This window comes from Phalacrocorax aristotelis, chromosome 11, assembly GCF_949628215.1.
Source record: "Phalacrocorax aristotelis chromosome 11, bGulAri2.1, whole genome shotgun sequence".
NCBI lineage: Eukaryota > Metazoa > Chordata > Aves > Suliformes > Phalacrocoracidae > Phalacrocorax > Phalacrocorax aristotelis.
This window is the reverse complement of record NC_134286.1, coordinates 2,099,649-2,127,415: the sequence shown is the minus strand read 5'-3', so window position 1 is coordinate 2,127,415 and position 27,767 is coordinate 2,099,649. Positions and strand designations below refer to the sequence as shown.

Here is a 27,767-nt window from a genome sequence, read left to right as displayed (position 1 = left end):
TCAGGGTTTTTTAGTAGTTACTTTATTAAAGCTACAGGATGATGTTAAAATGACTACAATATTCACATAAGGCTAGCAGGTTTCTAACTTCACTGAACAAGGACAGACCCCGTGCGCCAAAAGGGGACGGAAACACTGACCGTCGCCTCTCCACGGGCTCGTTTAAGACTACAGACAGTGCCTCCTCGGGCCCAAGGCCCAGCACGTCTCACACAGCAGCTTGGAACAGTTCCTCACACCCTAGTGGAAGAGACAGTGCCCACTTCTCCAGTGCAAAGGCAAAAGTTTTTTCAAGATTATGGATTAAACTGTACCCGACGTGTTCACAGCTCAGGACGAGGAAGGCAGGTGGAATGAGGAACCTGGATAAATCACCTCCCCTCACTACTGAAATTCCCGAGGAAAGAATTTCCTACCAGCAGCCCAAGGCCCACACATACAAGTATTTACAGAGACACAATCTCACAAGAACTAGTGTTTGACGCTCTTGCTGAGGCCAGAAGCTGTCAGGCACGACAGTCACCTGCCTTCTGCTGCAGCAAGAGATCCCAACACTTCAAAAAAGTCACCAGCAACGTGGTCGAAGGGAGCGCAGCACAACCCAGGCACAGGGCGTCTTGTGGGCTCCTCAGTTAAGCTCCTCTTTGATAGGGGTACAACCCGAGAAGAAGCTGGTGTTGCTGCTCAGCATTCTCCTCTTTCTCTTGACAAACGGTATCTGGTTCTCTTGGGACTCCTCATCTCTCGCGAGCAGAGAAGCGGCAGCGCTGGGCTTCTTCACGAGCACGTCTTGGTCTGTGATATCTTTCAGCACCTATCGGAAACGTTAAGACAGTTGTGGAGCTGGTTGCTGCCCTGAGGGCAGCCAGCTTGCACCGAGCTTGGAGGCAGCGTGCACGCAAGTTGCCAGGCCAGCGCCAAGGGTTGCTTAGTTTCTTTACTCAAGTCAAAATCCTAAGGACAAATTCACAGGCTGAGCAGGAAGAGACAGCGTTTGGAACAGTGCGCAGCGCGTACACACGGGACAGGAGAATTTGTTTAGCTGAGGCAAAATTACAGCTGCCGAGTCAGAGTGCGCAAGGGCTCAGGAGGAGCAGTACGCTTGGACACAGACAGGTAGGGGCACGTAGGACAAAATCCTCAGTTACCAGTCTCTTAGTGCTGGAAGGTGCAGCAGGGAAGCATGGCCAGCCTGCGTGGCAAAGTTTTCGTACAAGAATTTAAGAATACAGCAGGCTCAGAACTTAAATACAGGATGGCTTGGCAGCTGTAGCCTAGTCAGACTTCTCTAGCAGCAGTCTATCACCTTGGGGCTTTCTCTTCTTTAGACCCAGCCGCGAACGAGGCGGGCGCACATTCAGAGCCACTGTAGGGCTTTAGGCAGTACCTTTGTAGTTGGTGTGACACACACCGGCTGAAAGAAGGTCTCTCCTGCAGTCACTTCAGTGGGGTCTTCAAGTTTGAAGGAACCTTCCGAATCCCTGGTTTGGTTCTCACACAGCGTGGTGTCCTGAGGGGCAACACGATTTTGAAGCACTTTTACAATACCCATCCCTTCCTTTCCCACCAACGGCTGAAGAAATACTAGGGGTCCCTAAGCCACCTTCTCTCCAGCTGCAAAGTAATTCGTAGTACAGGACGCTAGATGCATCTCTCGGGCAACTGGTTTCATAAAATAGTCAATAATTAAAGAATTGCTATGGGAGGTCTCTGCTTTACATCTCTAAGAAAAAAGAGTAGAGCAGACATTTCTAGCAAAAGCTCTCATGAACATCAGCTGCTCAAGAACCTCCCACATGCTACAACCTTCCATTCTTTAAAAAAAAAAAAAATCAGTCTGAAAGCAAGTCATGGTTTTATGCCATCTAAAGCTAAAGATACAATTTTTATTTACCAAGTGCAAAAGAAAGACTTAAATTGTTTGTCTTCAGTTTCAAGGCTGGCAACTGGCACTCGGTAAGCCTACGTGACTTGGGAGATGACCCAAATATCTGTGTTTAGTGCAAGAGCCTGGCACTGCAGTGGAAAACTCTGCTTTCGGTTACCGCAGATAAACCCTGAACTACAGTGACATTTACAAGTGCTTCAGAAAGACGTGTTAGCTTCAGCTTAACAAACAGTGCACGTACGTTTAGCATGAGTAGCGTAACTGTTTATCCACCCATCCAGCTTTGCTGGAACCCACGGTGTAGCCCGGACATCGGGCGTGGGCCCTTCCGCACCCCCGAACGCGGCGCTACTCACCGGAAAGCCGGGGTCTCTGTTTCTGCACTTTGCCGAGTCACAGCTACAGCCTTCAGTGCAGCCCACCTTCTGCTTCCTGCAGCCGCACTGTCTATTTCCACACCGGCCCTTGCAGGAACACTAAGAAAGAAGAGTTCTGTGCAGAAACAGCTCCGGTGTTTTACAGACTTGCATCTGGATTGCCACAGCTGTCCCTGCCTGCAGCAATCTAAAGGGCAGTACCTTCCCCAGGCTGCCAGGAACCTTTTATTGCTACACTGTTGGTCCTGCACCCCAGGAAAAGAAACCTTTCCACCTATAGAGCCATCTCTTGCTTCAGCATCCCCAAAATAAGCATCTTCCTACTCAGTCCCTGACTTCAAGCTACCCAAAAGGACGCCAGTTTCAGTGCGTTAAGCTAATATTTGTGTGCTAGGAGGCAAACCTGTGCCACCACGCCTGGGGCCCTCCCTCTAGATGGAGGTGACCCAGTTTAGCTACTTCACAGCAGAGATTCTCTGTGCTGGCCTGGGTACGTGAAGTGGCAGCAGACCACACGGAGCAGCTGCTCCATGCTACCGTTCTGAACTGAGCAGTAACTTGCACAGGGGTTCCACTGGGCTACGTAAATGAACTCAGAAGAGCCGAGGGTCAAGCACAAGGCCTCCTCCTGCAACACAGCCAAAAAGAACTCCCTGAAACCAAACCACCAGTAGTACCGTCATTCAGGATTTATCAGGTCAGCAAGCTCCAGTGAAAGGAGCTAAGCTAGACCTTAAAATTCATATGCTTTTCTGTGGTAACTGCTGACATTTGCAGTCACTCAGTAGTGAAATATGTAATAATGTACCCCTCTGTGAAGGGGAAGGAGGACACGTCTCACAATACAGGCCTTGATTCCCAGAAATTCAAGCCCAAAGAGGCCCATTGGTTCACAGTGACTTGTGTTCAGCAGGTTCAAATCATCTCTTCTATCCCATGGGGAATTGTTTCAGCAGCAGGCTGAAGCTTCAGGCCCAGCACACTGATACAAACAGAAGATGGAAGCTGAGGCTTCTGCCAGGACTAGGAGCCGCAGTACACCGCAGCGGGAACGGCACGCAGGGATGCATGACCCCTTCTTTCCCCCCGCTAAAATAGGCTCCATGAAGGAATAAGGCTGCCGCTAGGACTCGCTATCGCTGCTGTCTGAAACGTACAGGCCAGTTTAGCCACAGGTAGCAGGACAGAGCACATGTCTCATGGCAGAAGATGATTTGTACAATGAAAAACCCTTTAGGAAAGTGTCGCTGACTTTGGGCAACTTCTGCTTTTTCTGTCAGAATACGATAAATAACCAATGCCAGCAGTACTACCGCATTAAGGCTGTTCAGAACAGCAGTGGAGATGCCACAGTCTCCCTCTGTACAGGGATACAAGCAAGCGATTCCCTTATAGGTAATAACGGGTCAAAGGTAACTGGATCTTACCCCCATCATGCTTTTCTTCGCTCCTTTGACTGCTTTTACAGGAACCCAGTCTGCATCCTCCCTCTCCTCTCCAGACTCCTCCGAGTCAGACAGCAGCTCTTCCATGTCCATTTCTGGGGTTGGCGCGCGGGGTTTTGCTGTCGTTTGCCGGCGAGTCTTTGGCTACACACAGAAGTTACAAGGGTTGGGGCCCCAGAAGAACTAACACTGCATTTTATTAAGGCACTTCAGAGACCCACCACCACAGTCCCATTCTTCTCAGACAGCCAAGACAACTGTAGGGTTAGGGAGGGGATGAAGATCACATTGTCAGGATTAAAGATTCAATCCGTCACTTTAAACTGCTATAGCTGACAAATCCTTGGAAACTTAATAGATTTGTGTCACAGCCTTGACAAAGTAGTTTAAAATCTTTTTTTCCTCCCAGCACTAAAGGTTTGGCTCTTTTGCAAGGCGATGATTAAACTTTCTATGACAGATGCCTTGCTCCATGATTCAGAGACTGGAAATGCTACAGAGAAAACACCTGGATTACTGAGGATAGAGTCAGACCTAATTAGACTGAGAAAACAGGTTTGGTTTTTGTTTGCTCTTATTTTTAAAAAAAAAAAAAAAAAGATCGAAAGACTAGTGCAAGCTAGGTTCAGAAGTATTCTGAGAACAGAAGCCTTAGGACTGTCTGAAGTAGAGAACAGGCCTACTTCAATAAAGCAGAACAAGATAGAGTGTAAAAAGCAACGCGGGAGCAAGAAACCAAGATTGCCAATAGCCAACATTAGCTTTTGAAAAGAACCCAGATGTGACACAAGCATGAAAAGCAGTATGCAGATCTTTACTTTGGGTGGAATATAATCAAACGAAGAATCAGGCGACTCAGACGGTATTTGCTGAATGTGACGGAGCTTCTGTCCACTGGCAACTTGGAGGAGCAGCAGTTTCTGTTAAGAGGGACAAAAAGAGTGAGCTTTGCAAAATACGTTAACCCAACTGCTGAGAAGCTCTTACTGCTTCTGTCTGCACAGATCTCTACCTGCTTAAGAGTGTCGTTCTCCTGGAGAAGTTCCTGGTTCTTCTCACAGATCTCCCTCATTTTCTCCAGCTCTTCCTCCTGTTTGTAAGACAAGATGAAATCTGTAGGCTTACTTGTGCTGCCCCCACGTAGCCCTTTGGGGCAGATTTTCCTATTTGGATCTTTCTTACAGGATCAAAGGGGCTGCTTTGTATTCTCCAACAGGAGACCAGCTCTGATTAATCAGGAAAATCATTAGTGCTACAACCTTGTTTTATGTATAACGCTGCCTATACAACAGAGGGAATGGGATCCTTCCAGAATGACCATTTAAGACCTAAACCTCCCTCTATTTCTAAGGCTTATCTCCAAATTAGGTGCACCTAGGACTGATTTTGCTTTAATACATGACTGAACATGCCTTCCCACAGGAGCTTGCTATACCACTTAAATCTCTTAGTGACAAGACAAGGTGCAGCTTGTAACATGTTTAGAGCATCAGGCTAAAGTTCTTGCCTTGCTGATAGCACAAGGGAGCTGTTCTCAGCAAAGGATCAGTAATGGCGTGTTGAATACCCTAAAGGTGTTCCAGCATGGAAGAAGTTTGCACGAGCTGGTCAGATCGTGGCAGGTGTCCTTGCTGCATTTACATTTGTTTAATGGAAGAAGATACATAAGAGGAAAAAAAACCAGTCTTATTCAAACCTGTACAGCAACTGTCCCCTGCAACCAACAAAATTGAGCAATCTTAGCTACAAATGGAAACGCTCTCAGTCTTTCTGCACCTTCCTCGCTCTAAAGCTACTATTCAAGTAAGAGGTAGCCCTAATGAGCACACACCCACGCCCCCCAAGCCAAATCCAGACACTCTACCTGGAACCTGAGTCGCTCTTGCAGCTGTTTCTCTTGCTCACTTAGTGAGTCTTCCAATTTCTTCTCTGCTGCTTCTTTTTGCTGGAATTGGCTAAGTAGGTACAGAACCTAAAAGGAAGTCAATATAGTGGAGGGAAAGAGGTGTGAATTCCTAAAGAGACACTTGGCAGCTCAGGAAAAGGCCTTGACAATTTTGGAAAGATTCTTTCTGCCACTTCCAGCATGATTCTGCCCTGATCCACTTTAAAAGTTATCTTGTGCTCAGGTGTAACATCCTCACTTAGAGGACTGCAAAAAGTTATTGAATAAAACAAGCTGTGCAGGAGAGAAAACAAACAGGGAGATTTCTTGGGATTTTGTTAACTATCCTGCAAGAGTCTAACAAATCTTGATCAGATACACAGCAACAGACTGGTTTCAGCACAACATTTTGCCTTTATCTCTGAGCAGATCTGGGAATCAGAATACCGACACACAGATGCTCTCAAGACTTCTATCACTTGTGCTTTACCTTCTCCTGGTGGTGTTGTTCCTGCACCAAAAGCTGATTTTGGAACTCAGCCTCCATCTCCGTTATGTGGTTTCGCTCTTCGATCAGCATCTTTTGTATATCTGAACAGTTGGCTTTACTCTGCTGAAGGCTGCTCTCCAACTTGCTTTCCTGCACTTTTGAGGAAACCAGCTGAAAGACAAAAGCAAGACGACTGCTTGGGTCAACGAGTTCCGTGTTTCATACCATCTTCTGGGGCACACATGCTTCAGTCTGAAGGCGAAGCATTTCTGCCTAACTTCCAATGACCCTGAGAGCTGCACTGGCCATCAGCAACTGGGAAGCGAGATGAGACGTTCAGAGCTTGACATCTGACAGCCAGCACAGAAGTGCAACACAGATAGCAGGAAGCTTTGTTAACAGCTCTAGATTAATCTCCTTTCCTGAGTATCGGGGGACCCCAAAAATGAATGCTTTCTCATATTATCTCCTTTGTTCTTTTCCTTTAATTTCCAAGCCCCAGGGACTGATATGATTCTGCCATTCAATTGCTCTTTCCTTGATTCCATGTTAGCCCAATTCCTAATCCTTCCTACCCCCAGTCTTGTTTAAGCTTCTCCTATCCCAACATCCATTCCACTGCTTCCACTCTGACCTCAGAGCGGGCCCCTTGTTTCCCTGCAGATTGCCTTACTTGTTCAGTGAGTATTTTTAGGCACTACTTCTTCTCTTCCACTTGTGAATTTTGTCTCTTCCCTTTTACTATTCCCATACAAGCCTCCTGTAAGCACAGCTTTAGCCGTTACCTCAAGATGGGCTAAAATGTGTCTATTCTGTTTCTCTCTTTTTTGGATTTCACTCCCCAATAAACTATTTTAATAAGAAGTTGTGAGAAAAATAAACCTCATTCAGTACAGTAGTGCTTTACTCTAATTCATCTCTGCCATCAGCCTGTTAAATCACTTCCTTTCATTCCTGGCTAAGCACTTTGAGCCCTTGTTTTTAGCGATGAAACAGGAAAAATATAGAACTTACCTCTCCAAGGAGATACTTCAAAGCACATTTAGCCTCTAGAATAGTTGCAATACTGTCCCAGCGCTGTTTCACACGATCTCCGTTGTCCGCGTCCAGGAGTTTCTGCTGCAGATCGGCTATCTGGGCACTCCTTTGGAAGAACACATGCATTTGAGGTTACAACACAGCAGAAAACCTGGGCTAGTGTCTGGGCTAAAATGACTGTTACCAGTATATTAGACAAAATAGCTCAAGTTAATATTTTGACTGATTAGTACAGCAGTTGGAGCCTGCAATGCTATAGCAGGGAATTCCTCCTCCCCTCTACACTTCCAATTAGGAGTGCAGTGTTTCCCTCATACAGAGATGCTCACAAACAGTTAAGAACAAAGCAATCTTAGTGACTGAGTATTGCCCTCATATCCCCACATCTTGGAAAAATTCAAGCCAGGAAAACCACATGGTCTTATTTCATAATTTTTAGTGTCAGTGTATAAGTTACTTCACTTTCTCTTCTCTTTCACGGAAGAGCTGTAGATAGAGATGAGGGAATAAAAAAAAATGGAGGCAAGGCTGTGCAAATCAGCTTTGCCATACTGCCTTACCTGAGCGCCATCTCGGTCTCCAGACTTTCTATCTGCTTCGATATGGAAACGTCCATCTCTGAGGCCTGCAAATCTGCGAGGGAGTAGGTGCGTCTCTGAAGAATTACAGCAATGGACAGAAGTGAGCAACAGGTGAAGAAACACACGCAAGACCGGGCTTTCACTTAGGGACATTTCAGCAAAGAGGAGCCAAGCTATTACAAAAGCCTCCAAGTATTTCTCTGTAGCTTAAATCCCACTGCTCCTTCCCAAAATTCACAAAGTCTTTGGTAGGGGGTGTGACCCACTCACATCCACCAGATGCATTGCATTAAGTAACAAGTTACTTCAGCAACTGTTCCCTGACATGCCAGAGAACAGTAACAACATTAACCCTTTAACTTTGCTTCCAGAAAAGGAACCATCTGCATCCCTACTTTCTAAGGGAAAAGATCAAATAGGAGTGGATAAGAGGAAGTGACAGTACTTGCTGAACAGCCAGAGGTGTGGGACAGGGAAAATGGCATTTCCTTCTTACCCGGAGCTTTAGAGGTGGGTTTTCCCCAGCCTCTTTCTTCTCTTTAAGCTGAAGAAGCTCCTGTGCCAAGGTCTTTCTGTCTTCCAGAAGGTCTGCAAGGTGCCATCGAGCCTCTTCAGTACTAACGAGAACTTCTACTTCGTTTGCAAGCCAGCTCTGAAGGAAAAAAAAAACCACCAAAACCCAAAACCCAGTATAGTATCAATTTCAGGACTGAGCCCTTCTCTGAAATGCCTTCACAGGTAAATTGAATAATCCCATTGTATCCCTTAATACGCAAGTCCATGTTCCTCCCCTCTGCTCTCCAGCCATCAACCCCAGCAGGACCTACTGAGTTAGCAAAGCTAGTGTTGTGCATTCCAACAAATGGGCAAACTTGTCACCCACTTTTACTCGTGCACCAACTCCTTCCATTCCCCGATTTTGAGTCTCCTTCCGTTTATCTGCAGCCTCCCGTTGTTTCTGCAGAGCATCCTTTAGGCGCTTGTTAGCGGCTGCTGCCTGTAAAATATTTTACACAAAAGCTGAACAGTAGTTACTTCACTTAATCTGCAACAGTTGAAAACATGAGGTATTCACAATGCAAGCCAGACATTGAGACAATGAGAAGAGGTTAATAAAAACTTCAGGATTAATCCAAGATGAGGGAGTCCCCCTGATTTAGTTTCCTTTGCTGAGATTCCCAGTTTGAAGAGAATCTACTTCTAGGCCTCAAAGTAGAAGAAAGCACCCAAAAAATGTTCTCAAGATGCATTCCCTCTATACAGCCATCCTGAAAGAAATTTGAATTGCAATCTAGCGTAACCACCCAAGCTCATTTTACACTTTTTCTAGCTTGTGTATCTGCAATAGATTTGCCACAGCAGCCTGATGATCAAAGGGTAATCTACCCTTCAAGGAGCAGATTTAACTAGAATCCCTCAAAGACAACATGACAGAAGCACAGTATTTTTTCTACAGCGAGAAAAGCACCTATTTCCAGACCTCCAAGTTGTGTTTAAGAAGTTTCTGCATACCCTGTTACAGCCTCCAACCACACTCTGCAGACCTTTAGGAACTGGTCAGGAGTTTCTAGCAGACATTGGCTCCTTACCTCTTCTGTTTTGCGCCGAAGTACATTGGCCTGCTTCTGGAAATCTCGTTCTAGCTTAAGTAGCTCATATTGTCTCTTGCGGTCCTGCAGGGAAATAGTGTCAAGACAGACAGAAAAGTCATGTGTCACACTAACACCTGTGGCCAGTTTCATACTTCTTGGAACAGAATTATTACATTCGCTGTTCTGCAATGCGAATCCTTCACGACAATAATTTCACTGATCATGACAAGCTTAAGCCATATAGTGCCTCTGAGAACAAATGGCTGTTAGGCTTAAAGCGGCTGGAAGGAGCTCCACACTTTCCATCAAAAAGGTTTAGGAGCCTGAAGGCTGCAAGAGACTGCAAACCATAACTTTAAGACTTAGTGTCCCAAAGCACTGGGGAGCAAACTTCCTTCAGTAAGAATTCCTCTGAGACCAGAGCTCAGGAGGTACAGATGTTTGCTGTCCATTACACTTGAATGCTACAAGCCAGCTGGATTTCATTAATGATTTTCACTGTTTACCTGCAGATTCAATATTCCTTTGAAAGTTTAAACACCTCCCATTCTGTGGCCAACCCCTACAACTTTAAATACTTAAAAATATTAGATATATTTGCCTTCTGCTTTAGAGCTGAATCATGACGACTATGTTGATAGCTTTAAGGTTGCCAGACACGAGCGAGCGAGTCAGTTTATGACAACTGGTGAAAGGTGGCAGCCATATGAACTAATGTTTTCTTCAAAGCATTCCCCAGCTGTTTTTCAGATGCTTGCAAGTTAAACAAAGCCTTACAGCAAACGCTTTAATGATTTGTTTCACTCTTCGGAGGGAGGTACAGTTTGGGGGCTTATTGTTTGCTCACCCGTTCTTTCAGCTGGATCACTTCCTTGTCCTTCTGTTGTTTCCACTGCCTGAATTTCTCAGCATCATCTTTCATTTGGCGCATCAGCTGCACCCTTTGGTTTTTCATTTCCTGAAAAATATAAATTGCTGGAAGAATTGTCCAGTATTTGCATTCTGGGTAGTTTCAACCTACATTCCCCTAGTGTGTCTGTCAGGGTGAGGAGGGGCAGACGGGAGATATTACAGCGTGCTGCTCATTCAGAGTACATGCCTAAGGACACCCGTGAAGTGCTAAAACCCAGGAATTCATTTTTTTTTAAGGCATAAAGGGAAGACTGCAATGCATGAAAAGGAGTGTGGCCAGCAGGGCGAGGGAGGTTATCCTCCCCCTCTACTCTGCCCTAGTGAGACCACATTTGGAGTACTGCGTCCAGTTTTGGGCCCCCCAGTTTTAGGACATGGAACTGCTAGAGCACGTACAGCAGAGAGCTACCAAGATGATCAGGGGACTGCAGCATCTCCCTTATGAGGAAAGGCTGAGAGACCTGGGTTTGTTCAGCCTGGAAAAGACTGAGGGGGGATTTAATAAATGCTTATAAATAAAGGGAAGGTGTCAGGATGATGGGACTAGGCTCTTTTCAGTGGTGCCCAAGGACAGGCCAAGGGGCAACGGGCACAAGCTGGAACACGGGAAGTTCCACCTGAACATGAGGAGAAACCCCTTCCCTGTGCGGGTGCCAGAGCAGGGGCACAGGCTGCCCAGAGAGGCTGTGGGGTCCCTTCCCTGGAGACATTCACACCCCGCCTGGACGCGGCCCTGTGCCCCTGCTCTGGGTGTGCCTGCTCCAGCAGGGGTGGGATGGGATGAGATCCAGAGGGCCCTTCCAACCCCCACCAGTCTGGGATTCTGTGACTGAGGCAATAAATTATCAGAATAGCCAGAAGACACTCTGGACTTCTTTTATTCCTCCAAGTCTCAGTAGTCACCTGCCTATTGTATTACACTAGCAACTGTGGTCACATAGCCAAAGGAATCTCACAAAAAACTAGTGTTCTCAGCCTAATAAAACAAAAAGCAAGTGCCTTCTGCCTGAAAGCTGCTTTGTCTACACTTGAGCAAGCCTGAGAGCTGCCTGCTAGGGTTAGTTACCCTGATCTCCTGGTTCAGTTTGGAGACAGTGTGTTCTGTAGATTCCTTCAGCTTTAAGAGCTTTGATTGCTCATTCAGCTTTTTCTTCAGCTCATTAATTTGCCCTTCCAACTCCTGAAGTCTTTTCCGCCGCCTTTCACTCAGTCTGTAAAGAAATTACACTTTAGAAACAGTCCCCCACTAATAACTGGTATTCTCAACAAGTACTCTCCAACTTTAGAGGCACCTCATGAAAAATGAAGCAATTGTGTATTATCATCTTTCACACTGACGAAAGCCCACTACCAGGCTTCTCTGCAATTCATACAACTCACATGGCACGTTACAGGGACACACTTGCATCAAAATAAGATCTTTTACAAGTAGAAATGCAAGACCACGAGTTTTCCCAGGCACATTAACAGTTTTCAGTGCTATAAGCCACATGGCTTGCCTAGTCACTTACTTGGCTTGGTTGACATCCTTCTTTGCCATATGCAGAGCAAGAATCAACTCCTCCTTTTCTTTTTGCAGATTGCTGACCTCCAATTCCAGATCCTTGATATTAGTCTAGAAAGGACAAGAGTAGTAAGCCTCCTAATAAAAACCTTGAAACTTCACTTTGAGACAAAGCTTTAAGACAGGAGTCCTTGAGACACACCGTTCCTTTCCAACAGGCTGTAAAACGCCTCCTCTAAAAGCAGCATGAGTGCCAAAGGGCTAGTCCTCCATACACTGAAATCTTAATCAGTCCACAGAACCATCGTAACAAACTAAATGATATGACTGAACAATTTCACAGGTGGGAGATCCCAGCACACCTAGTGAAAAAGGGAAACCAGATCAGCTGGCTGGACTACAAGAGTTAACAATGAAGCACTTGCATTTGGGCTTGGTGTGGCCAAGCAAACCTCTGAGTAAAAAGCAGAGAAGCCCATTTCACATCGAACAGCTAGTGGCTAATAGCTTATTTCAGGGAAAAGAGAGCCTTCTGGTGGTAGAGCTATTTGTAGATAGCTGGGCAATGTTCACCCCGCCCCCACCTTCTCTACTGACACCCATAGTTAAGTCCCCCATACGCCCAAGGGGGCGGTGACCCAGCTTAAAGAAAGAGATAGACACAATAAGAACATGCTCATGAGAGGACAGATCTCCTCCCTTCCCTCCTCAGCATGGAGCGACTGCATCGACTGGGAAAAACAAACCGAACGCATCCTCACAAGAACTACTTCAGAAGAGTTTACCTGGTATTGGGACTGAATGGGCTCCAGCTGACTATCATTCTGAGTAATTTTTTTGGCAAGTGCCTCTTTCAGAGCCAGGGCTTTATTCAATTCAAGCAGCTCTTTGGACATCTGTGCTTGACGGAGGGCATGTTGAGTGGTGAACTCATCTGAGGATCTCTTGGTATCTTGGCCCATTTCTGCTTCCTAGAGGAGACACAGCAATGAGCTGCGGAAGCCAACCCAAAGCCCTTTAAGTCTGATAAGTTTCTGCAGAACACTTCAAATTCATTTTTTACGTAAATAAGTAGATATTCAGAAATGAGAACAGGTTATCGATCTAGAACACATTAGGCAAATATGAGCATAAAATAGCAGCACATACAAAAGCAACACATATTATTTACCAAACATTTGGATTAGAAAACTAGCATAAAGGACCCAGTTAAAAGGAGTGCTGAGGGCATAAAAAAAGGTGCCCCTGTAAGGTCTGCACTGCTAGACTCCCCTCACTTACACCTGTAGCATCCTGTTCAGATTTTGCCATCTCTGTAGCAGCTTCCATTGTGGCAGCATGTTCACCCTATACATGACAAAGAGAAGAAACTTTTAGTAAAAAGGGAAAGATGAAGTAAAGTGAAGCTACTATGACAAAGCATTATGTTGTTCTCCTCTGGGCCATCTCTGGAAAGATGATGCCGTCTTCTTCCTCCTTTAGTAAAATAAGCGTACTCCTAAACTAGCTGGACAAGGCAGTCTTTCTAGTCTTCCCTGAACTCCAGCACTGGCAGCCAGCTCCTCACGAGAGTACAGGAGTCTGGGAACAGGAGGAATGTCTAGTGAGGGAGAACAGCAAAGTTCCTCAATTAGACAAAGATTCAGCAACTTCCATTTAACAATTTCAGGTCCCAGGAACTGAGGCTGCTCATTAAAACTACCAAGACTATAACTCTCCTTCCGACTTCTGGATTGTAAATCCATGCTAATCTCCCACTATAAGATTCTTTTACAGAGACTCTTCCTTTTCCCGCACCACGTGCAGCCACTCAAGCACAAGTGGCCTTTCTGCAGTATTAAAAGCACAGCAGGACAAATTGTTTTGACATGGATATCAAGAGTCATTTAATACTTGTAATTCCTAGGCTCCTTAAGCAAAGTTTCCACAGAGTGGAATCCACTGCTCTGCAGATCAGCGGAAGAACCCTAGGTTTCATTAGTAAACTTGCCTGGCACACACACTTCTCTCCCTGGATTCAGTCTTACCTGCAACTGAGCCAACACTTGCTGCAGATTGCGAATCACCTCTATATTTTCTTTTAGTTCCTCATCTTCCACAGTCTCTGCCAGCTTCTGAAGATCAAGCTTGCATCTGCAATGCGGATGTGGGAATAAGTCCCTGAGTATTACATGGCACATTTGTGTCACATGCCAGTGAGGAGCAACTTTCCCCACTGAACACACAAATGAGTTGTGGATGAACAAATACAAATTGGCTTTTCCTGTTTATCCCCCGCCCCCCCCCCCCCCCCCAAAAAAAAAACCAAACCAAAAAACAACATTTAATGCCGAAAAGACATTTCCTTAGCATGAGTGGGGTGTGGAAACAGACTTACACAGCATGCTGCTGAAGTTGCTCTAGTTTGGCATTCATCTTCTCGTTTTCGTGTTCTGTCTAAGAGAAGTCAGAATTATACTGAATTGTAGGAAAACCAAGATAAGAAGCCAGAAAACAGCTGATTTATTTGTAGCAAGATATGTCGTCAGTCTGTGGCAAATCAATGCACTGAAAGATCTTGCATGATCATTGCCACTAGTTTGTTCAGACTTAACACCCCGTTTCGCAGGAACATACACTGCAGCGAATCAAAACAAAGCAGAGCAGGAGGGTGGGAAGAGGGAAGAGAGAGAGAAAGCATGTGCACAAGTGCTGGTATTTAAAACGTTAAAGCAACAGAAAAGCTGAAAGATTCAGGTCTACTCTTCCCCACAAGTCACCAAACCTACAGGCTTTGACAGGCTCTGGGAGACTTTTGGTTCCAAGTATCCAAAAGCTAGAGATTTGAAATGAATATGAAAGGAACATTAAAGAGAGATTCCTAATGTGCCATTAGCACAGCAGGTGCTAGTGATTAATCTTCAGCTAAAGGGGAAAGTCATGCAACTTAAAGCTCTTCTTGGGTAACTGAACCTTACCAGAATGATCCTCTCCAACATCTGGGCTGTCTGACCAGCGGCCTCACTCAGCCCTCTGCTCAGCTTTTGATTCTCCTCCATTAGTGACTGGTTCTTCTCCATCAGGGACTGAAGATTCTCTGATGGTGCCATACTACTAAAACATTAAGGACCGGTTTGCTTGTGAACATGACTTCGCTAGAGGTTTGTAAAAGTGCTGAAATTACCTCCAAGCTTCCTAAATAACTTACAATAAATATAGGTTGTAGCAGATGATCAGAAATAACTGGAGGAAGTCTGGTCTGAATTCAGAAATGTAAGTAGTACAGCATACCAAAAGTAGATGTTTGCAAGAGAAGGCGACACCCTTTGGAAACAGTAATGCTGTTTAACCAAGGGTAAGTCTGTAAACGGCATGAACTTGAGTTTTGGAACATCCTCAGAGACAAGACCTCCACAATCCAACTCTTTCCTGCATTTTGTGCTTTCAAGAACAATGGAGATGGAAGTGCTCTGTATTTAGAGGTAGGGGAGTGAGGAAGAAAAAGGGATGGATGGATCTGAGAAATAGGGAGTTAGGAGACAATGCCTAATTCTGCTCATATTTCCTACAACAGATTTTTGCAGTCTTAAGGGGTTTCCTACAAAATAAGTGACCCATACATGAATGGAATTTCAGTAAGCACAGAAAAAGAGGAAAAAAGGAAAAAATTGTCTAGATGCTATTAGAAAGCAACCAGCTTGCTCTGCCCACGCTCTACAGTGCTGCCTGGAGCAAAGGTGGTCTAGAGCCTTTGGTGGTGTGTGACGGACATCAGTTCCATTGAGATTAATCTACAAGTCTTACTTGAGAGACACTGGGAGGGTCCCTCCATGGGCCTGCAGCAGTAACACCTGTAGCTGTTGTACCTAGAAAGACAAACAATTACCAGTTTTAAAGCTCTCCCATATAGTAACTAGATGGTTGAAGGAACATGAGTAAGATCCTTAGTTTTAATACAAGTGACTTGCTCCACAATTGTCCTTTTACCATTGCCTGTGGAAAGGGATCATGTTGCTACAGTATTTCAAGTAATTTACTCCTAAAAAAGCTACCTTCTCTTTATCAGGGTTGCTCAGATCAGAGCACGTTAAGTCACCCACAGACAGCTGACATACTGTTCTGTGCAGGGTGCCAGAGACCTTGCTGATCCAAAGGGCAGGTCTCCCGCTTAGCGGAACGAATGCTCTGTCACTACCTTTCACATGAGACAGTCATATCAATTGCCTTCCTACCCTACTTCCATATGTGATTTGAATTTACAGTATGTTTATTAACACGCAGGAGGCTCTGGTGAGCACTCCCATGCAGTAAGCAAGACCTCTTCCTTGTTCCATTGTGGAACAAGATTACTGTTTTCCTACGGAGAGGTAGCATGAAAGACCATATCATATGCATACAGTCAAGCAAGCACAGCAAGCCTGGCTAGCTGTCATCGGTAGACAAGCCCTTGGGCAATTTTAGCTTTGGGTTTAACCAATTCTAGTTTATGCAACTTATTTCCCTCTGAAGCTGACCACAGAGGAACACTCTTCACCTCCCACTCTGTGCCAGGCATAGGCAGGTGATGTCAGCAACACAACCATCTCTCTGCCTCCAATTCTGCCTGTAGCCTGATGGGCAGGCGATGATTCGTTCAGTAGAAGGGAAACAGATGTCACACTAACACTACCATTTTTCTATGGCACTGAATAGTTGCTATAGAGTTAAAAGAAATATTCACGTGTTCCCTTTCCAACACTTAGACAGCCATCTCAAGAGACAGAGGAACACATACTAATTTTTTTTCACATATTTTGTGGAGCTTGGCACCCAATATCTTTGCTTACTAAGCTTAGTACCAAAAGGAGGGATCTACTCCTCTCAAAGAAAGCACCAAGTACCTGCTGCTTTAGATGATGCAACTCAGCCGCCTGGGGATCAAGGTTGACGATGGGTTTATTTTTTATTTTTCTTGCTCTGTCAGCATAACGCAAAGTATTTAGAGTTTCTTCTAGATTAGAATCCGCTGGGCTTACACAGGCAATCATGAGAGTGTGGCTGTTACCGCCCAGAGAATCTGAGAAGGAAAACAAGGCATAACCAAAGCTTTGAGAGACAGCAAGAACGACTAGTTAAATATCATCATTAAGGTATCTGCAACAGCTAAAAGATATCCAGCTGTAGGTTTCTGTCATTGTCATCTACTTTCTCCTCTGCCCCAGTCAGTACTATACTAAAGAGCTTTTACTGAAAGACAAAGTCATGCCTCAGCTCTAAGCACCGATGATTGTACATCAGAATCCCCCAGTAATATTGTCCTGTTAAGTAATTTCTGTAACTGCTGTAGTTTCTGTATGCCATTTCGGGCATAGTTCTTTCAGGTTTTCCTCTTCCTTCTCCCAGACAATAACACTCAAGACCTCCATGCATATCCAGACTATCTGAATTCACACTATCTTCCAATTTAAAGAATTATCGGCTAAGAACAGACTTGTTCAGATCATCAAGCTGCATGGCATTTATCCTTTGGTTTTACACGAACACATACTGGCTACTTAAAATTTTTGAGCTGAAAAAAGGACCCCATATCCAGCTCCACATAATCCAGTTTCTTTTTATTAGATACTCTCAGATATGGCAAATACTGAAGAGCCTAACCTTTTGTACCAAATCAATTAACTACCAAAAAAATCACAGTAAACTGCGTTACTAGCCCACATTAAAGGCTATTTTAGATAAAATGTATTAAAAAACCATCGCAACTGTTGAAAAATAAGTGCCACGAAGACCAGATAGTCAGACTGAGAAAATAAAACATAAATATGACATGCACAGTGCAGGCACAGACAGCTCAAGCTTCATTCTGGTTGCAATATCCTTCAGTAAGTAGCTATAATAATAAATCTCTGCTTCCAGACTTAACTTCTCATCTTCCTTCTCCTCACAAAAAAAAACTCGCACTCAATTTGTCTGGTTTCCTCCTAGCATGTAGGAACTGCAAAGGAGCAGAACTCATTAAATGAGTCTGTTTCAATGCATTTGCAACCTAAAAATAAGAGTACAGAAGAGGTTGAGCTTCAGCCAGAAGGGGAACTAAACCAATAAATGCAATGCCTTTGTCAAAAGCAGCTACAGCTTTGAACCATGGCTGTATGGCTGTTAGGGGGTGTTTTCCTACTTTGCCATTTAAAGTGCATCTGTAGATTTAGGCTTTATTATCATCTGCCCCTTACCTTGCAGTAGCCTTGTTAACTTTGAGTCTCTGTAGGGGACAAACCCACCCTTTTTATTTTCATCACCAAGAGCACTGATCACATTCCCCAGGCAGAGGAGACCTCTGTTTATGTTGATGCCTGCATACAAACAGATGACAGCAAGTGAAGCCACCTTGATAGCTAGGAATTGCTTATTTCATGCCCTTATTAAAAAATATAAGGAGGGTTAATTAACTCTTATAATATGCTTTTTTTAAAGAACTGCTTTGCTTTTCCTTACAAGGACTCCGTTTATTAACTCAAAAGCAGTAAGAAACCCACACCATACCAGTCCTTTTCCTACAGACCTTCTTTTAGTCGGTCTCCCTCAGCCTTGGTCTTCTTTTGTCTCTCAGAGCCAGCAAGATCAACCAGGTGTAGCTTGGAGTGAAAGCTGCTGTTCCTATGGCAGAAATAGCCTATTTTACTCTCTCAAATAAACATGCAATTAAAAAAGGAGCAGTCTAGCAGTTACTACAGTTAGGCTGAAAAACATACTTCATATCAGAGACAGCCAAATAAAGAAACTGACTCAAGAGTAGCTCAGCTGAGCTCATCCAAGAGCAAGAATGAATGACAGCACTAAGAAATTCTGAGTATGTCTTGACTCCTAAGAGCTTCTAGGAGTAGCTGTACAATCACACTTACTTGTCATTTTTCTTTTTCTGATCAATGCATATTGTGAAGATGGCATGGGACCGTGAGGACTGTGAGTTCATTGCCGTGGAGGCCACTGTTCTGGAATTGTTCCCTTGCTCTAAGCAGGATACAGTATCTTGGGCACAGCTGACATTTTTTTCTGTTAACCCTACAATCTGTATCAAGGAAGAAAGCATCATTTATCCTCTCCTTCCTCTTCACCTCAACTTACATCACAAATTATCCCCTCTCTTAGGCTACAGCAGACAAAGTAAAGTCTCTGTGTAAACACATTTGCAAAAATCAGAGTCTCACTTCAGGCCAGAGGCTTGCTATGGATTCCCCCAGTGAAAATTTATTCTGAACTCCAGATCAGTAACTAAGTTGCATCACCCCTCCGTCATCCTATTCCTACACGCACACACCCAGTTCCTCTGTGCCTGCTTGAGCTATGGGATGGAGCTTGAGCTATGAGCCCACTGAGCAAGGGATGGAGACAGGGCTCCTGAGTACTCTGTGGAGAAATCCCCAGCTGCCCTCAGGTATCCCCTGGCCAAGCTGGAAGTTGTGCCCATCACAGGCAGAAAAAGGGGAAGCTGGCTGAAGGGGGTGAAGTATTTGCGTGGAGAGAGCAGAGGGGAGGCAGGTATTAGGCATGTAATGGGCAGAAGGGACTGAGTAGTAGGGACTGGCCATGCTCCTCTGCAAGCTTGCACTTCCCCTGAAGGACTTGTCTCCTTGGATCACAATGCCACTGCTAACTCACGGAAGAGTCGCACCCCCGTACTTTAGAGATGACAGTGAGCAGCATGAGAGTACGCATAAAAAAAAGCATTAATGGACCAAAGCTACAGGTGTCGTGCACACCTACGCTGTGCGGATGACAGCCAACAACCTACCCACCACTGCAAAACGAAAACGTACAGATGAAGGACAATCGATTTAACTACAAAACAAGCACACAGAGCAAGCAGTAGCGAAAGGTTTTCTGCACTACACTGTAAGCACGCATCTATACAAAACTGCTAAATAAAACTTGGGCGCTTAACTAGTTTACCCTCGGGGTCCCTTTGTTGCAAGCTACTTCTGTCAAACTGAAGAGTACGACTGCAACAAGTTTGAAATTTGGCGAAGGGAACCAAGGTATGAAGTTCTCAGATAGCCACCTAAATCAGCCCTCAAAAAAGAAGTCAGACTAGGACTTGCAGGTGCATTTGTCATGAATGTCTAAACCTATTGGTGTTACTCTGAGTAAATTTAAGGATCAACAGCTCGGTTTTGAGGGGAATGAGTAATTGTGATGATTTCATACACACTAATATAAAGCATTGTGCTGTATGTGCTCAAGGAGTAGGGCAGCTGTTTCACCACAACATTCATCCTAAGCCATGTCACCCCCCACACACCCATATCTAACAGGGCAACAGACCTTTATGCCCTCTTTCGGATCCTCCCGTATGCTGATTTGAGAAGACCGCTCTTTTGATGGGCACAGCAGGTCTAGAATGTCCTCATTGTAGATCTGAAAGCATCAGAAGAGCAGTTCAGAGTTAGCAGCCTGACAAGACAACAATTCTTGTAAAGAAAGATGTACAGTTACACTGAAATCGCGGCTAACTGCATGACATTCTATTCGCTTTACTTTTAGAGAAAAATATCTAGAACTTGGAATCCAGTTCCTGACAAGACCTCATGTAGTCTTAGGTTTTGATTTGATTCATAAATGCCTATTACTTGAAGGAGGTGGCCTCATTAAAGCTCACTTTATCTGTAATTCATAACTTCATAACAGTTTGAAAACCAAAACAACTTTTACCTCTAGATAAGAAACCTTGAGGACAAATTCCCAATCCTGCCTTTGCTCCTTCTCCTTAAACAGCAGTTTGATTACCCGAGGGATGACCCCCACGCTAGGGTCATGCTCTTGATTGGCAGTGTAGGTACCTCCCATAGAGTACGTTTTTCCAGATCCCGTCTGTCCATAGGCTAAGACGGTAGCATTATACCCTAGGGGGACAAAGGGCACCCAGATCAGACAGTCACGTGGGAACCAGAAGTTCTGATGAACAAAGCTACATTCTAGTAAAAGCATCCTTCCAAAAAACCCCCCCGTCCCTCGCTATCAGTTTACACAACCTTTATGCACAGACCACAGTTAGCAACATCAAGGGAAAAAAGTCAATGAAAAGCTCCCCAAAGCACAGATAACATTATTATTCCAGCCCTTTTTAAAGTCTGCTCTGTTGCTTCACTAAAGTTAGTCACAGAAAGACAGGGTAGAGTTCTCTGTCATCCCAGCGCCACTGTAGCATCAGCAACACCTTCTGGTGTAGGATGCTTATCAGTTCATCCTCTTCTTCACTTCATAAAAGTTTCCCGCTTTACATAAAGAGCTGAGGAACCAAAGCGTCCCAGTGAACACGTACAAGTCATTTTGTTATCCCTACAGAGTACAACAGGCTGTGAGCAGGTAAGATCTGACACTTCTTACTAGAGGCTGGAGTCGGTGTCTGGACAGCACAGGATTTTATTTTCTCAGAAGATGAAAGAAATTAGTTAGAATGGAGAATGAAACAGGGCAGTGCCTTCTTCTGCACAGCTGAGCCCACCAAAATGCCCAATATTTTAAAGCAGAGCTTGACCTCAGCTGTCACACACCTTTGAAGATGCCCCGTATGAGAGGGGCAACGGCTGTGTTGAAGACTTCTTCTTGCTCAACGGAAGGGTCAAACACATAGTCATACGTGAAGGACTTATCGTTGCCTACGACCACCTGTGGAGGAGAGGGGACACACGACACTGGCTGGGCACCCCAGCGCCCTGGCAGCAAACTGGGGGGCGGCGGGGCCGGCTCCCTTACCTGCGGTTCCCCCGGCACGAAGGACAGGCACACCTGACACCCTTCGCTGGTCTCCTTCGGCACCAAGGGGCGGCAGCGCAGCGCCACACGCACCGGGATCACCTTGTCATCTTCCCTCACCATTTTCGGTCACCGCGGCCGCCCTGCAGAGGAACAGGAGCCGGGTGAGGCCTCACAGGAGACAACGCCCGCGGGTACCAGGAGGTACCGCCCTGGCGGGGCCCAGCGCTGCGGCCTGCACCCCTCTGCCCGGGAGCCCGGGGCCTAGGCCAGTGAGGCGCCCGGGGCCAGCTACCGACACCCGGGCCGGGCCCTCCGCAACGCCCGGGCCCAAGCGGCCCCACCTGAGGAGAGCGGGGGGTCGGGGCAGCACCGTAACCCACCTGGAGGAGCCGCCACCAGTACCGCCGGTTAAGATGGCGGCGCCGCAACCGCCAACATTCAAACCGGGGCCGCGCGCCGCAACCGCCAATGGCGGGGCAGGGCGTCAGGGGGCGGGGCGGTGCCGTGAGGCGGCGGGGTGGGACGAGGGGCGGGGCGGTGGGATGTGTGAGGCGATGCCGTGAGGCTGAGGGGCGGGGCGGGGGGCGGGGCGAGGGGCGGGGCGGTGCCGTGAGGGGGCGGTGCGGTGCCGTGAGGGGGCGGTGCGGTGAGGTGGGATCCGTGAGGCGATGCCGTGAGGCTGAGGGGCGGGGCGAGGGGCGGGGCGAGGGGCGGGGCGGTGCTTTGCGGCGGCGGGGCGGGGCATCCGTGAGGCGATCCGTGAGGCGGCGGGGCGGGGCGAGGGGCGGTGCGGTGCCGTGCGGCGGCGGGGCGGGGCAGGGCGGGCGGATCCGTGAGGCGATCCCGTGAGGCGGCGGGGCGGCATGGAGGGTCGGCTGCCCTACGATGACTTCCCGGTGGTTTTCCTGCCGCCTTACGAGAGCCCGCCCGCCTGGGTGCCGCCGCATGAGGTGAGGGGACGGGGGCGGAAGGGAGCGGCGGCGGCCGGGGCTGCGGCGGCTGGCAGGGGAGCGGCGGGGGCCGCGGCCCGGCCCGGCCCGGGGGTGCGCGACGAGGTCCCGCCGCCTGACGGCCGCCGGCGCCTTGCCTTGCAGAGGGTGTACCACCCCGACTACAACAACGAGCTCACGCAGTTCCTGCCCCGCACCATCATCCTGAAGAAGCCGCCCGGGGCGCAGGTGAGACCCCGCTAAACCACCCCTCACCCGCGGCCCCACGGGCTCCGTGGGGAGCTGCAGGCCCAGCCCGGCCGCTTCCTCCACCTGGTGTTTCCCCCGTTTCATTTCTGGCCGTTATTCCCAGTGCTTTTCCTGGTAAAAATCGGCCGGCAGAGCTGCGGGATGACGGTAAACCCCGACCAGCAGCACCCTCGCAGCAAGATAACCGCCGAGGGGAGGTCGGGCGGGTTCCCGGTGCTTTCCTCATCCAGGGACTTGGTAGGATGGACGGGGCATTGCTCCTGCCCTGCTGGGAAGGGCCGTGCCCTGGGGGGAAACGAAAGCTTTGTGGGTCAGGTGGAGAAGTACCGCATCTTGTGCTGTGGGGCTGGTCAAGGTCGGGGGCCCCATGGGTGCTCGAGGTGAGCTTACGACAGAAGTTAGCAGAGAAGGGCTGGTGCTCGCTGCTGCCAACACCTCTGCTCCGTCTGGAAAGACGCATATCTAGCCAAAGGGGGTGACTGCATTTCACTGCTGGTTTCTCTCACAGTTGGGCTTCAACATCCGGGGAGGAAAAGCCTCGCAGCTGGGGATCTTCATCTCTAAGGTGTGTCTGTCCTTCTGCCGTTCCCTCCCCGTGTTCTGCGTGCTCCCTTGGGTGTTGCTGGGCGTGCAGTGAGACTGCCGTATGCCTTATATGCATCTCTGAACTCATAGCTGTAATTTGCCATGCACCAAGCAGCAATCAGACAGTCCTGCACCATTTCCTGGTCTCTCCCCAGCCTGTGGAGTGTTGCTGGGGCACCAGAGTCCCCCATTCTCCCCTGTCCTATGTGAGTGCCCTGGATGAGCACTGCGGGGAGACCCTGGGGCTGGGCTGTCTTGGCTGCATGGGAGGAGAGCTGAGGCACCGGTCGTGTGGAGAGTCACTGTTGCTGCGTCTGCTCTTCCCTTCACAGGTGATCCCAGACTCGGATGCCCACAGAGCTGGGCTGCAGGAAGGGGACCAGGTGCTCTCAGTGAATGATGTGGATTTCCAGGACATCGAGCACAGCAAGGTGAGCGCTCCTGCGGCCCAGCGGCTGGAGCAGGGACAGGGCAGGGAGTCTGTGCGTACACCATCTCCTCCCAGCCTCTCAGCCTGCACCAACTCCCCTTGTGGCACCGTGTAACCGATACATTCCTCTCTCCCATCCTCCAGCCCAGGCTGCTCACTGAGCAACTCTTTCTGCTTTCAGGCTGTGGAGATCCTGAAGACGGCCCGTGAAATCACCATGCGTGTGCGTTACTTCCCCTACAGTAAGTGCCCGCCAGCGCCGAGTCCAGTCACTAGCAGCACTGGCTGGGAAGCAGACTGCCGTGCATGCCGGCCGATTCCACCTGAGCTTTGTGCTTACCAGTCTAAAGTTGCAGATGGTGTTAACATAGAAAAACTTTTAGACCAGGGCTTAGTGACACAGCGCTAAAAGGTGGGATGATTGTTGAATGGAAACGTTAGCTTTAGAGATGTAGAAGCAGCTACTTATCCTTGAATAACATAGGAATTAGTTCCATCCCTGATGGACATATGCCGATGGCGGGTGCTGCTTGTGGTTTTTATCCCTCCCTAAGAACATCTAAATACTGACTGAGGGAAAATACTCTTAACTTTTGGTTTCTGCATCCAATGAAGCCCACAGATATAAGGAAGGGGGGAGAAATACAGGTTAGGTCAAGCCAGACAAGGATTCTTCATAAAATAGAAACTGACAGTTAAGTGAAGAAAGAAGAAAAATATGTGGCAGGGGGAGAGAGGACTTTAAACAGACTTTTGTTCTAAATGCCCTGAAATAACTGGAAATGTCTGGCTGGGGTGCAAACGTGCTATTTTAAACCCAGCTGCTACCCAAGAGTGTAGCAAACCGTGCCTTGACTAGTGAAGTGTAAACAGGATATATGTTTTTCCTTTAGCGTTTTGGCTAATTCCCCCTTGCCATCGGTGACTGCTGCTCCTGCCCTTTCAGCCTCGTCTCCTCTTTCCCTTCCAGATTACCAGAGACAGAAGGAAAGAACGGTTCACTAGCAGGCGGCTGTCTGCGGGTCTGCAGAGTGGCCATCCTGCAAACAGCTCTCTGCTACTTTTCCTCAACATCCGAGATGACACACGAAGTTTTAGCTGTCACTGGAGGTACAACTGTCCTGTTGGCTGCACAGGCATCGGCTCTGCTTCCTTCGTGGAGGGACGCCAACAGTCTTATTTAGCTGGAAGATGGATGGGGCTTTCGTCTGTCCTCCCTGAACTGGGTGTTGAAACAAGCTGATGGTGGTGCTGTGGAAGTGGGTACCAGAGGGCAGATCCTCCAGCAAGATCTGGGCTCCTCTTCTAGCAGGACTTGATTTAAAGGAGTGCTCAGCTGGTTGTGGATCCAACCCTTGTCACTAGATGTAAGGCCAAGCCGAGCAGAGCGTGGCCTTTGTCCTCCAGGAGATCCACCCGTTCACTTCTCTGGTGACATGAAATTCTTTCCTTCTCCACTCTCCTACCTCTGCCCTACACTACGGGGTTTGCCTGGGACTCAAGGAGCAGGAGTAAACTCCACTCAAACTCGGTGCACACCTCTAGCTGCACTAGTCTGACAAGGCATGTTTGTACCTCTTTGCCGCTTAACGCCCCCAACGATACAGGACTGAGACGCTCGGAGCGCGTTTCCGAACTGCTGTGGGTGCTTGGCCGGGTTCCCTCAGGCGTGGTGCTTGTGCGGGTAAAGGTTTCGCTTGCTGAGCTTGCTTCCTGCGCTTGGCCCCATCACGTGCTCCCATCACAGCTCCCCACCGCTTCCAGGTAAACTTCTCCCCTTCCCTGTTGTCAGAGAGAGGCGAGGAAGCTGCTGTGCTCCGCACTGGGAGAGGGCAGGGGAAAACATGCTTGTTACCAGCAAACCGGGGTGCAAATGTGTGGTTCTGTCACATTGTAAATGGCATCAGGACAGCCCTAGCTCTGGCCTTCTGTGCAGTGTTTTCTGCTTGTCTGTAGTAACTGAATAAAAATAAAATGAGTACAGCAACCAGACTTCACCTTATCCCTGCTCAGGAAGCCTCCGTGGAGGGTTGTCACCACCCGAAGGAAAGGCTGGGTGGGCGGCTCAGACAGGGCTTGATTCTGGTTGCCCTTACAGCCTGTGGGAGGGAAGTGTGGGGCCCACATGAGGTGCAGCCCTGTTTTAAGGGGTTTTTTCCACCGATTGCGAGGGGAGCCAGCCCTTGATTAGCCTGGGGCAGTGTTTCAGCACTGCTGCAGTGGGGGGTTTTGTCTGTGGTGGCACTAACGCAGCAGCTCGCTTGAGACAGCCAGGAGCAGCCACCCTGACCCTGCTCCAGTGCTGCCAAGCCAGGCTGCTCTTAGCTCAGAATAAAAAAAAAAGTAGCTTTTCTACCAGGGAAATAAGCACCCTGGAAGCCCTGCTGTAACACTGAGAAGGGAGCTAAGAGCTCTTGTACGAGACAGGCCTCTCTGTCCCATGGGACATTAGCCTCTCCCATCTCACACCGGTTTCCCAGCATTTACCCGTTCCTTGGGGAGGGAGGCTGCTCGGGTCGCAGCAAGGCAGTGTTTCGTACTGCCCTGCCTTCCCTTCTCCCCTTGTGCTTGGAGGTGCCGGGGTGGTGGTTTGGCAGGCAGTCTCTGGCCCCAGAGCCAGCCCCGGGCTCTGCCTGGTGGAAAAACAGCCGTTGAATGTGCTTTAGGCACACAGCCCGAGTGCCAAGAGGCACCTCGAGTTCTCTGCAGGGGGCTGCGAATACCACCTCAGTGTTCAATCTTCATCCTGCTCCAGAGCAGCCCCTCGCAGGAGCTCCCAGAAGCATCCCCTGCCCAGGGCAGCTTCCTCCCTGCCATTACTCAGAGGTAATTAACTTGACTTGCAAAAGAGAGGCCAAGAGTCACAAGCAGGGCGGGTGCGCTTGGATCCAGTCACTGCATGAGAGAAAAGGCTACAAACCCAGAGGTTTTCTTTAAAAGCTCCCCCTGCTCCTTACTGCAAACCCCTGGATGAGCCTGAGCTGCAGCATGTACTGTTCCTCCCTGTCCCCCAAACCGCCGCGCTCACCCCTCTCACCCTTCCGCTCGGGCAGGCCGATGCTCTCCAGAGAGGAGATGCTCTCCAGGCTGCAGTGCTGGCTCCGACGGCACCACGAGGGGAAGCTCGTTCTGCTCGGGGGATGGCCAGTGGTCCATGTTGGCATTGTGCTGCTGCTTCCGGGCACGGTGCTTCACACAGGCATTTCATGAGGTTTCTTTAACATCTGATCAGGAACAGGGAAGCACGGGGGGAAACAACCACGGTCTTGGCTCATTTCTCAGCTAGCCACTACTGAAGTCTATTCCATTTCTTTTCTGGCACTTAGGAGGGGCTCAGGGCCCCCTACAGAGAAAGGCAGAATGCCGATTTAACGCCTTAGGACCACCTTCTGCTTGCCCAGGTCCCCTGACGATGCCAGCTGCTTTAAGAGAGTGAAATTAAACTTCCTGTACCGAAATCGTTTGCCCCTGTCCCTGCTCTGGCAGCAGAGACCCCCTCCAGCATGGCTCTGCCACTCAGCTCAGGAGCTCCAAAAGCTACTAAGCTTCAAGATCTTGTTCAGGTGGGGTTTGGACAGTGGGGGGGTCAGGCACAAGGGAGACCGGAGCCGTCGTGCTATCCATACCCCTCTGGCTTTGGCAGTGAATCAGTCAGCTGTCAAGGCTGCCAGGGCTGGCGGGATGCGACGCCACACCAGAGGTGAGCCGGGCCGCCCCTTCCTCGCGCAGCCCTGCCGAGGGAAGCCCACCCTCTGCGCCAGCCCCTGGGCTGGGATGTGGCACACGCACCCAGGAAATGCTCCGCTCACCTGCGGCACCAGGTGCTGCGGGGCTTTATTTACAACCTGCTTTGGCAACAACCCTACTAGATTAAGGCGGGGGGAAAAAACGCCCAGAAGTTAGTGTGCCAGAAAACGGCTGTGCTCCCACCAACCACCCAGCAGACCACAGCGTTAGCATCACCGCTTGCCAGAGAGGGTCTGGAATGGGAGTGTGGCGGTACATGGGCATGCTCTGGATTACGAGCGGGATTTCCTACAAGTGGGGCCAGAATTTGCATCATCCTGTCACCACATCCTGAGGCCTGCAGAACCAGAGTTACCTTTTGGAGCCACCTGAGCCAGGTA

At 48.2% G+C, this 27,767-nt stretch overlaps 2 protein-coding genes across 3 annotated transcripts; one reads left to right on the top strand and one right to left on the bottom strand.

Moving 5' to 3' along the window:
- KIF4A (kinesin family member 4A) lies at positions 1-21,897 on the bottom strand. Of its 2 annotated transcripts, none has more exons than XM_075106588.1 (31): positions 21,807-21,897; positions 21,424-21,566; positions 21,222-21,336; positions 20,380-20,570; positions 19,993-20,085; positions 18,573-18,739; positions 18,233-18,327; positions 17,904-18,023; positions 16,572-16,747; positions 15,496-15,557; positions 14,670-14,805; positions 14,090-14,148; positions 13,740-13,845; positions 12,994-13,059; positions 12,498-12,683; positions 11,720-11,823; positions 11,275-11,419; positions 10,144-10,254; positions 9,294-9,377; positions 8,588-8,701; positions 8,201-8,356; positions 7,684-7,778; positions 7,100-7,229; positions 6,086-6,256; positions 5,575-5,682; positions 4,723-4,800; positions 4,529-4,630; positions 3,693-3,854; positions 2,245-2,364; positions 1,388-1,510; positions 1-814 (listed from the first exon to the last, which is right to left on the bottom strand). In XM_075106588.1, exons 2-31 carry the CDS (start codon positions 21,544-21,546, stop codon positions 629-631), a joined length of 3,684 nt encoding a protein of 1,227 aa, XP_074962689.1. In that variant the 5' UTR covers positions 21,547-21,566; positions 21,807-21,897; the 3' UTR covers positions 1-628. The 2 variants fall into 2 exon arrangements, with proteins under 2 accessions (XP_074962689.1, XP_074962690.1); XM_075106589.1 differs by having other exon boundaries at positions 14,670-14,802.
- A 308-nt stretch (positions 21,898-22,205) lies between these two features.
- On the top strand, positions 22,206-25,627 carry PDZD11 (PDZ domain containing 11). Its single transcript, XM_075106587.1, has 6 exons — positions 22,206-22,376; positions 22,521-22,604; positions 23,134-23,190; positions 23,543-23,641; positions 23,822-23,882; positions 24,611-25,627. Exons 1-6 carry the CDS (start codon positions 22,290-22,292, stop codon positions 24,643-24,645), a joined length of 423 nt encoding a protein of 140 aa, XP_074962688.1. The 5' UTR covers positions 22,206-22,289; the 3' UTR covers positions 24,646-25,627.
- The last annotated feature ends 2,140 nt before the right edge of the window (positions 25,628-27,767 follow it).

Coding starts and splice junctions, on each gene's coding strand:
- KIF4A (XM_075106588.1), bottom strand. CDS start 21,546: ATGGTGAGGGAAGATGACAAGGTGATCCCGGTGCGTGTGGCGCTGCGC. Junction 14,806..15,495: donor ACCCTCCCAGTGTCTCTCAA/GTAAGACTTGTA, acceptor TTAATGTTTTAG/TAGTATGGCACCATCAGAGA. Junction 10,255..11,274: donor AACTGAACCAGGAGATCAGG/GTAACTAACCCT, acceptor TATATTTTTCAG/GAAATGAAAAACCAAAGGGT.
- PDZD11 (XM_075106587.1), top strand. CDS start 22,290: ATGGAGGGTCGGCTGCCCTACGATGACTTCCCGGTGGTTTTCCTGCCG. Junction 22,605..23,133: donor AGAAGCCGCCCGGGGCGCAG/GTGAGACCCCGC, acceptor TTTCTCTCACAG/TTGGGCTTCAACATCCGGGG. Junction 23,191..23,542: donor TGGGGATCTTCATCTCTAAG/GTGTGTCTGTCC, acceptor TTCCCTTCACAG/GTGATCCCAGACTCGGATGC.